The sequence below is a fragment of the Chanodichthys erythropterus genome, chromosome 14, assembly GCF_024489055.1.
Source record: "Chanodichthys erythropterus isolate Z2021 chromosome 14, ASM2448905v1, whole genome shotgun sequence".
NCBI classification, from domain to species: domain Eukaryota; kingdom Metazoa; phylum Chordata; class Actinopteri; order Cypriniformes; family Xenocyprididae; genus Chanodichthys; species Chanodichthys erythropterus.
Genome location: NC_090234.1, coordinates 33367289 through 33377705, shown reverse-complemented (window position 1 = coordinate 33377705; position 10417 = coordinate 33367289). Strand labels below are relative to the sequence as shown.

General features: G+C 34.9%; 1 protein-coding gene across 1 annotated transcript; it reads left to right on the top strand.

Moving 5' to 3' along the window:
* The first annotated feature begins 7 nt into the window (after positions 1–7).
* Positions 8–8637, top strand: cdc16 (cell division cycle 16 homolog (S. cerevisiae)). Its single transcript, XM_067410652.1, has 18 exons — positions 8–1243; positions 1710–1764; positions 1905–2002; positions 2255–2293; positions 2705–2845; positions 3030–3189; positions 3394–3488; positions 3772–3905; positions 3993–4072; positions 4160–4209; positions 4307–4380; positions 5128–5253; positions 5390–5542; positions 5621–5684; positions 5933–5994; positions 7557–7692; positions 7777–7867; positions 7947–8637. Exons 1-18 carry the CDS (start codon positions 1196–1198, stop codon positions 8189–8191), a joined length of 1851 nt encoding a protein of 616 aa, XP_067266753.1. The 5' UTR covers positions 8–1195; the 3' UTR covers positions 8192–8637.
* Positions 8638–10417: the final 1780 nt, after the last annotated feature.

Here is a 10417-nt window from a genome sequence, read left to right as displayed (position 1 = left end):
ATTCCAGAATATTAATATCTCACTTCATAAATCACAGTGCTTCAAACTGTTTTGCAATTCATCCTGCTGCAAAGCAACCCCCGAGCATGGTGGTAGGGATGGAGTAACTGCGTTTGGGTTATATTTGGTTTGCAACAAACATTCAGGACGTTGAGGTTAATTTTAGTGTCTTCAGACCACAGTTTTCTTCTAAGAGCTTTCAGGTTTGTTACGAAATCCAGGCATGCTGTAATGTTCATCTTTTTCAGGAGTGGTTTCCTTCTCACCAAAGAGAGTGCCAAATCTGCAGTGTTGAAAATATTGATGTCAGACCAAATGCTCTGCAATGTGTTCAGTACTGTATCTGGCCTCTTGGTCACCCGTATGACATCTTCCCTCTTTTTGTCTATGCTACTTTCATCCGTTCTGTTACAATGAACTTAATGTGTGTAGGAATATACAAGGCTTTGCTAATAATATTATAACTTTTTGTAGCTTTTTTTAATCCTTAGATTCATCTCAGAGTTCCACATCACAGGCAGATCTTTTGATTTAGTGCATTGAACACAGGTGAAGTTGAAGTATATTTCAAAATAACTGATTGTTTCACTTAATTTAGGCTATTTCAAACATTGTTGATGTAGCTCATGACTTTCTTCTGTGGAACACAAGATTTTAGGCTGTCATTCTGCCTGAAAATCTAAATATTTGTGTTGCACAGAAGAAAGAAAGCCTTGTGAATCTGGAACAGCATGAGGGTGATTAAATGATGACAGAATTTTTATTTTAGTCCTTTAATGGCGGAAATGAACTTGTGCAATGCGATTTCCCTGTGTGCCACAAGAGAGCGGCAATGTGTTTATAACCCAAAGACGCTTTACGTTGACGTTTTGAGAGCTTGTGTATTTATGTATTGCTGTATTTTTATTATTTGTGTTTATGTGTATGTTATAATATTCTCGGTCTGTAAAAAAAATGTATTTTCACTGAAATCTGTATTTTTGTTGCGTTGTTACTTCCATATACAAATATTCAAAAATGACGGAACTTGACAAAATCGGTGTTTCTCCACGGAGTGCTATCAATGTAACACACGTTTTATGCTAACCGCGGGCTTCAATCTGCATACAGAGGATCGGTTCTACAAACCCATTTTCAGTCTATTGCAGTTGACAAGAATGACAGTTTTTTGTTTTTGACAAACAGTACAATCACCATGAATCTTGACAGGCTTCGTAAAAGAGTGAGGCACTACATTGATCAGGTAAGAAGAGGCAGTATATTTAGCATGAACACTAGCTTTAATTTACACACTAAATTATATTTTTATTAATTTCTTATTATATGAAGCTGATCATATGACATTATCAGTATATTGTAGAAAAAGAAAGAGGCAGAGTTAGTACACTGCATTGGGAAACATTTGATATATTTTCGAAGCTAGCCAGGTGACTTTCATGCTAACAGGTTTGAAAGCTTCTTTAAAAAACATAATTATTGATTAATAATATATATGACATCATGTTGTTTTGGGCTATTTCATTCTCAGGAATAGATACGTAATATATATGAGGGCTGGTGCACGTCAAATAGCACTAATGTGATTAAATGATTTAATCTATTTATGTTGATTGATGAATAAAAGTCAAATTTTATCTCGATAGTGTAAACCTCAAAATATGAATCAAATGCAGTTCCCCTTTGTCATTTTTCCATGATCTATTTTATAGCAACAGTATCAAAGTGCTCTGTTCTGGGCTGACAAAGTAGCATCCTTATCACATGGTAAGTGTCTTCATCCTCCTGAACACTGTATGGATACTGTCAAATAGCAGTTGTCAATGTAGATAATATTTTGTTTAATTAAACTAGCTTGACTCTTAACTGTCTATTGGATTAATCACAGACTGTTTAATCTCTTACAGAGGATCCTCAAGATATTTATTGGTTAGCGCAGTGCCTTTATTTGACAGCGCAGTATCACAGAGCCTCTCATGCGCTCAGATCTCGCAAACTTGACAAGGTAAGATTTTCTGGGTCAAAGAAAGAAGTCATTTCATTAGTAACAGATATTCTTAGTTCTTCAAGTTGCAGTCTTTCAAACACTTAACCCAGTAAAATAACTCTCACAAATGTATTTCACTAAAATGCTTGAAGCACATTAATGCAATAGAATGGAGCAAACAAATCAACTTAATGTTCAAGGGAATTAATGAATAAGTATAAGAAGTAACTCTTGTTATTTATGACAGACTTTCTTGTTTTTGTTTTTCAGTTGTATGGAGCCTGTCAGTATCTAGCTGCAAGATGTCATGTGAGTATTTACATTAATGCACCAAATTTGATTTATGCACAGCTATATATATAAAGTGTATATGCCTCACTTTATATATATATATATATATATATATATATATATAAATTATTATTATTATATACATTTTTATATTTCATATACATTTTTATATTTCATATAATTTATATATATAATTTAATTTGTGGAATTTTACATGATAAATGTTAATATAGCTTAGAGGTCTATAATCATATTGGTAGCTGAAAGCATAATCAGATTTGGCAAAATATTTAATAAATGAACACGCAAGGGTTGGTGCATTTGTGTAATTTTATGATTAAAAGACTATTTTTTCCTAAAAATATTGAAATAAATAATCAGTGATTTGTATTATTATTATTATTATTATTTCATTTTTGTATTCTGCAGTATGCTGCCAAAGAATATCAACAAGCTCTGGACATACTGGACATGGAGGAAGCAGCCAGTAAAAGACTAATGGACAAGAATGTAAAGGAGGATAATGGCTCGAGGGAAACCGTAAAGGAATGGGAAATGTCTCCTGCCTCAGTGAGTCCAAATCATTATTTATTGGATTTTTTTCTTGTCGTTGATTGTTTATTGTTTTATTTTTGATGTTTGTACTGTGCCTGAATGAATGAGCCCAGTTGCTCTGAGTTTAGAAACAAACTTGGTATTTGAATGGCATAACAGTTTGACTGGATCTTTTACTCCCTGTGGCCTTTTCTCTCAGATCAATAGTTCCATCTGTCTCCTGCGGGGGAAGATCTATGATGCCATGGACAACAGACCCCTAGCCACGTCTAGCTACAAAGAGGCCTTGAAACTGGACGTCTACTGCTTTGAAGCCTTTGACCTTTTGACGTCCCATCACATGTTGACCGCCCAAGAGGGTGAGAGAAACCGTTTTGAATTTCTTTAGTCCCTGTTTTTGTAAGTAAATTCGCTTAAGCTTAACTAAGTTTAGCAAACAAAAATGATTTATCATAAAGATATTATGCCTTTACATTTTGATTGTCATAATTTTCTTCACTTGAAAGTCACCATGGATAAAATGAATAAAGCTTTCAAATTCATAAAATGTTATCTTGTTGTAGAAAAAGATTTCTTGGATTCTCTGCCCTTAAGTCAACAGTGTACAGAAGAAGAAGTGGAATTGCTGCGTTTCCTTTTTGAAAATAAGTTAAAGAAGGTAAGAGAGCCTCATTTCTATTTAAAGTCTTATAAGGTCAAATCAGGACAAAATAAGTAAAATATTTTTGTATGGTTTGCTACAATTTACATATGAAATGGCTAAAATGTACAGCATCACACAGAATAAATGCTGTTCATTATCTTTCCTGATTTTGTTGTTTATTCTTCAGTTTAAAAAAAGAACGTGCACAAATTACTAGGAGAATTTGAAGTACCTGTTTATTGAGTCAAGGGTTTTGAAGTGCTCGCTGAAGAGCTAATCATCAACTCTCCTCTTCCAGTATAACAAACCTAGTGAGATGGTCGTCCCAGATATAGTCAATGGTCTCCAGGACAACTTGGATGTTGTCGTCTCCCTCGCAGAGCGACATTATTACAACTGTGATTTTAAAATGTGCTACTCACTTACATCAATGTAAGTCTACAAAACATGGGTATATTAATGTTTGGTTTGACATTTAGGGATGGGTTGAAATCCTCTAATGTGTGTTTTTTATTCAAGGGTTATGGTAAAAGACCCATTTCATGCCAACTGTTTACCAGTGCACATAGGAACCCTCGTCGAGCTGAGCAAAGCAAATGGTATGAAATTAATATTGATTTCAGGTTTAATTTAAGTTTTGAATTTTAATGTGGAATCATAACATTTATCATACATTGTCTCTTTAGAGTTGTTTTACCTGTCTCATAAACTGGTGGATTTGTATCCCAGCAATCCAGTGAGTAACAAGGAAACTGTCTTTCAGAAGATGAGTTTCAGTTAAGTTTCATGAGATTTGTTTTCTTATCAGCTCTTTCTCTGTGAACCTCTACAAGGTTTCATGGTTTGCTGTTGGATGTTACTACCTCATGGTTGGGCATAAAAATGAACATGCAAGGCGGTATCTCAGGTATGACTGTATTTTGTTGCTTTGTGGGCTTTCACTATAGTTTTTTTTTTTTTGAATGAATAGTTTTGTTCAGCAAAGATGCATTAAATTGATGGTGAAGACATTTACATTGTAACAAACTATAAATGCTCTTCTTTTAAACTTTATATGTATCACAGAATCCTAAAAACAAATCATGGAACAGCAGCATAACTCTTTTCAACATAATAAGAAATTTTCAAGCTAATAATAAGCACCAAATCAGCATATTAGAATGATTTGAAGGATCATGTGACATTAAAGGCTGAAGTAATGACTGCTGGAAATTTAGCTTTGCCATCACAGGAATAAAATACATTTTAAAACAAAGAAAAGTAAAAGAAAATACAAAAGTTATTTTAAACTGTAATAATATTTCAAAATGTAACTGCTTGTACTGTATTTCTGCTCAGAAAAATGCAGTCTTGATGAGTATTAGCACAAAAACATTTGAAAAATCTCACACAAGCTGTCATATAATGTTGTTTAACATATGTTGCTTACTCAAAAAAACAAAAAATGCAAAAAGACTGAATTAGATTTAAGTATTGTAATCTTTTGCTCTTTTATATAAATAGAAAAACTTTCTGCTGATACTGCAGAAATCAAGCCCCTGGTATTTTTTAGCAAACATGTTTTTGTGGTAAATCTGGGAAAAGGTTTTGTAATGATAGCAGTATTTCTGTCAACGAAACTTGTTGTGGTTAACACCAAAATCCCCTTCCACAGTAAAGCAACCACGCTGGAGCGCACATACGGACCGGCATGGATAGCATACGGTCACTCGTTTGCTGTGGAGAGCGAGCACGATCAGGCCATGGCTGCTTACTTCACTGCTGCCCAGCTCATGAAAGGGTTTGTAAACCTGTAGTACTTGTGACAATTATATTCACTAGGACAAGAATATTTGCCTCTAGTATGACTTGTGTGCATTGAAATTGGTAAAACCATTAAGCTAAAAAAAAAACTTTCTGGCTTCCTGTTTGAACAGATGTCACCTGCCCATGCTCTATATTGGTCTGGAGTATGGACTCACTAACAACCCCAAGCTGGCAGAACGTTTCTTTAGCCAGGCCCTCAGCATCGCACCTGAAGATCCCTTTGTCATACATGAAGTAGCTGTGGTTGCCTTCCAAAATGGAGAGTAAGTGATTTAAAAAAATTCACACTATATGAATCAGTGGTTAGTGGTTTTGCTACTGAGCGCTTTGCTTTGTTGCAGTTATAAAACAGCCGAGAAGTTGTTTCTAGATGCTATGGACAAGATCAAAGCCATTGGAAATGAGGTAACTATCCTCTTGCTTCTATGATCTAGCTGTTTTTCTACTTGTTTTTTGGTCAGAATAGGTGGCATAGCTGTGCAGCTTGTTCAGTATGACGTACTTTTATGTTCCTGGGTGTATTGGTCAAAAAATTTCCACAAATTTCCAGTAGACAAACAGATTCTTGTATTCATTTACATCTTATTTGTTGGTACATGGTAGGAAACATACCCTTGTAAATTGTTCTGTCTTAATGAATTATTTCTCTCCAGGTAACAGTAGACAAATGGGAGCCGCTCTTAAACAATTTGGGTCATGTGTGTCGAAAATTGAAGTAAGTTAAAAGAATTCTCATTTTACAGTACATTTTAGTTTTAAGTGTTTTTCTTTTCAGGTTTTTAAAATGTAAACTACCATTTAAATGTTTAAGGGTCGCAAAGATTTTTTTTTATTTTATTTTGTAAAAAGAAATTAATTATTTTATTCAGCAAGGACACATTCAGTTGAAGTGACAGTAAAGACATTTATAATCTTAAAAATTTCTTAAAAATCTTAAAAAAAATATTTCAAATAAAAGCTGTTTAAAAAAAAAAAAAAAAAATTGTATTTCTCAAAGAATCCTGAAAAATATTTAACATTGACACTAAAATAATAAGAAATGTTTCTTAAGCACCAAATCAGCACATTAGATTGATTTCTAAAGGATCATGTAACACTGAAGCTTTGCCATCACAGGAATAATATTAAAATAGAAAAGTTATTTTAAACTATTAATAATTATTTTACATTAACTTTTTTTCTACTCTTTGTGATCAAACAAATGCAGCCTTGGTGAGCGTAAAAGACTTCTTTCAAAAATATTTAAAAATGCATATTGCCAATTATTGCAGCTTAAGTACCTCATTATATCCCAGTTAAAATAGGCGGGATCTGGGCTGTAGTGATGCACTAACCTGGAATTGCGACTAAAAAGTGCCTGCTTCTAAAATGATCTCAAGTGGTATTTAAATGAAGAGCATGAATTGGGAGGCATGGTCACATTGCTTCCCTCCTCTCTTGTGTATCTTGTTTTTTCCATTTTTAAAGAGTGCTTGTTTTGTTCTGTCACTCTAGTGTTTGATGAATTATGCATGTCCACCCACTGGATATCAAAGGGCTCGCAATTCATTCTTGAAGATCATTCCACTCATGATTCTTTATTTCTAAATGGCTGTTTAATTATTTCTTTTATGTTTGTTTGGACTGTATCAATATAATAATACTACTAAGTACAAACTTCTGCAATGAATTCAGCTCCAAACATACAGACTGCATTCAAAGTTTGTTTTGTAGTTCTCTTTTAGCCTTAGTTGTGCTATTTTTTGTAAATGTTTTATAAAAAATAAGAAAGTTAAAATTGAATGACTTAAGTTTGAAAGTTTTCCAATTTTATTGGTAGAATGTTCCTACAATGTAATGACACCATTGCAATATATGAATACTGAATTGGTGTTGGTGTTTTACTTCCAAGTATTTAATCATTTATGGCCACATCTGAAAATGAGGCATAGATCGAGGAGAACTGAGCATTTCAGAAATAAAACCTAAAACTTAAGCACATGTCCAACTTTAACAACATTCTTCATGAAGTATCGTCATTCATAAAACGCAAAACTGGTTTTCTTTAACAATCAGCTATTGTTATGTTGCTAGAGATTTATTGTACAGAATAGCAAATCAGTCCCAGCGTCCCAAACTAAATACTTAAAGAACATTCAATAATAATGTGCACTGTTTAAACTTTTTGATTACAGTGGTTGAGAATAATTTTCACTGCCTCTGTTGTGAGCTTGTCTAGTTGTTTATCTGTTGTAGACAAAAATCAGGTCAGTGATTGCTTTCATCTTGTTTGTGTAGGAAATATGAACAGGCTCTCGAATACCACAGGCAAGCTTTGGTCCTCATCCCACAGAATGCCTCTACTTACTCAGCCATCGGTTACGTGCACAGCCTCATGGGAGATTTTGAGAGCGCCATCGACTACTTTCACACTGTGAGAATATATAACAATCATAATTCTGTGTTGTTAGTCAATTATGAGTTTACTGCACTTCCAACATATAAACTCCTTCTTTAGGCACTTGGTCTTAAAAGGGATGACACATTTTCCGTAACCATGCTGGGCCACTGCATTGAGATGTATATCAGCGATTCGGATGCTTACATTGGTAAGACGACCATCCGTGTGCGATGTAAATTTGCAGATTCAAAGTGCCCTTGCGGCTATTAAGTTATCTTGTTTTGCAGGAACTGACATTAAAGACAAAGTGAGAAAGACCCTCAGCACTCCTGCACTGATGAAGATGCTCAACACTTCTACCGACGGCAACGAGAGCAGAGCGCAACCCGTAGAAGAGGTGAACGTGTGCCTGGAAACGCCTTCTTTTAACGCTGACAAACAAACCGATGCGTTCCAGCGCTTCCTCTTAGAATGTGACATGCATGAGAGCGACATGATGCTGGAGACGTCCATGTCTGACACCAGCACGTGATCGAGACCTGTGAATGGGTCAAAGAGGAACTTTGAGCATGAGATGATTAGAATGTGACTCTGAAGAGGACACGACACACACCCTCCCTCCCTCTGCCATCCCTGCCGTGTCCTCTGTGTTGGACCCCTGTGGATTTTTTTTTTACAATGAATAAATGTAATGAAGTGAATGCAAATGGGTTCTAATGGTTCAATCAATAAACCCTGCATCCATATTTTTACACAGATTTGTGTATTCTTATTGGTGCTCTATTAAAACGCCTGTTTTGTGGATGAGGCTGCACAAAATTATTTATTTTTTTTATACTGCCAATCAGATGTTTGCATCTGCAGACACTTGCATTTACATGAAATTAGTCAGCCAAAGGAAATTACTTGCGTGACTTTGATTAGTTGTTTTATCAGTTCAGTTTATCAGTTTACTCAAATCTGTGTCTGAAGTTCAGAAGGCAAGGAGATGTGTGCATGTTCTCGGCACAGATTTATTTAATGATGTTGCATTAAAGGAAAAAATCTACATTACAGGAAATTAGTTTTGTAATACTTTATAAAAGCTTTGAGTTAGTTTGTCCAACCAGATCCATAGAAGAATGTAACGATAGGACAATAAATACAAAATATTTTATAACAAGTACTATGTACTTACATTGTACTTACATAGGTACAATATACTTATTGTGTTCATGTATTGCAAAACACATTTGCTGCTATTGAAGTGGGATATGGGTAAGGAATGTTAGGAACAGGTTTGGTGTTATGGTTAAGTTTAAGAGGGGGTTAAAGGGGAAGGGTAGGGTCAACGTGTAATTGATGTAATTACATGGAAGTACAATGTAAGTACAATGTTAAAACATGTATGTACACAATAAGCGCATTGTATCAAATGGTTAATTTTAAATGTTAGTATTAGTTAAATATACTTAATATAAAGCGGGACCCTCAAAGTTATTATAAAGTTTTTATGATTTCTTTTATTTATTCATTTAATTTGCTGTATAAGCCCCTCTCAAGGGGAACATTAGGCACCGCCTCCCTAATTGTGAATCCAGGAACGTCATGGGGTCTTTTTAAACCGGCCCCTGAAGTAGAGCAGAAGTGTCTTTGTTTGTTGTCTCTGAAATGTGCAGGCTGTGCCACTCTGGATGCTCCTCAGATGGAAGCTGGCTTGTGAGCAGTAGAATTAGTCATGGGCTGCACACCATCCAAATCCAACGTCACCTACTCTCATGTGCGCGTGAGTCGAGATCTGGACACCTGTTCTACGTTTGTGCCCAGTTTAAAGAGCTCCATTTCTACACCAGAGAGGCCTTCGCCTCAGCTCTGCCTTGAGACGGCCAGTGGGAAGCAAACTTTTCTGAGTGGTAAGAAATTAGAAAAATATATGGAAATATAGATAGTGATATACATAGGAAATAATTTACAGAGCTGTATATCAGAATACTTTTGCAGCTATTGAGGTAGGATATGGTTAAGGTTAGGGACAGGTTTTGTGGTATAGTTTAGGGTTTAGGGGTGGATTAAAGGGTAGGGGAGTTCAAAAGTACACTATCAAATGGTTTATTTAAATGATACATGGTAGTTAAAGATAATTTTGTAGACATAAAAATTGGTAATAGATACTTTTACAGGTGAATGGATTTTTTGCAGGTAATTGAATGGCTAGATGCTTTTGTAGAAAGTTGACAGATTTGCTGATGGATGCTTTTGCAAATAAGTGAATGGAATAGACACATTTGCAGAGATGGATCATGGGTAGATTGATAAATTTGCAGACAGATAGATAGACACATTTGTTTAGATAAATAAATAGATAGTACCTTTGCAGAAAGATAGATGGACCGATATATATATATATTTTTATGGCATAAGGATCTGTGGATGGATACTGAATGAATGCATCATGCTTTTCAGACAGATGGATAGATACATTTGCAGATAAATAAATGGATGATGGACACAGTAGGCATGCTTTTTGTATGACAGATGTGTAGATTGATATTTTTGCAGATAAATAGCCTTTACCTTTGAACACTTTTGTTGGTAGATAGATGGACAGAACGATGATTACATTTGTTTAAATAAATAAATGGTGAATAGTAGGCTACTTTTGCAGATGAAGGGATAGATTATTGTAGATACTTAATAAATCTGTGGATAGATACTTTTGTAGGTTGATAGATGGATAGACATTTGTTCATGGGTGGGTACTTTGGCAGATGGATGAATA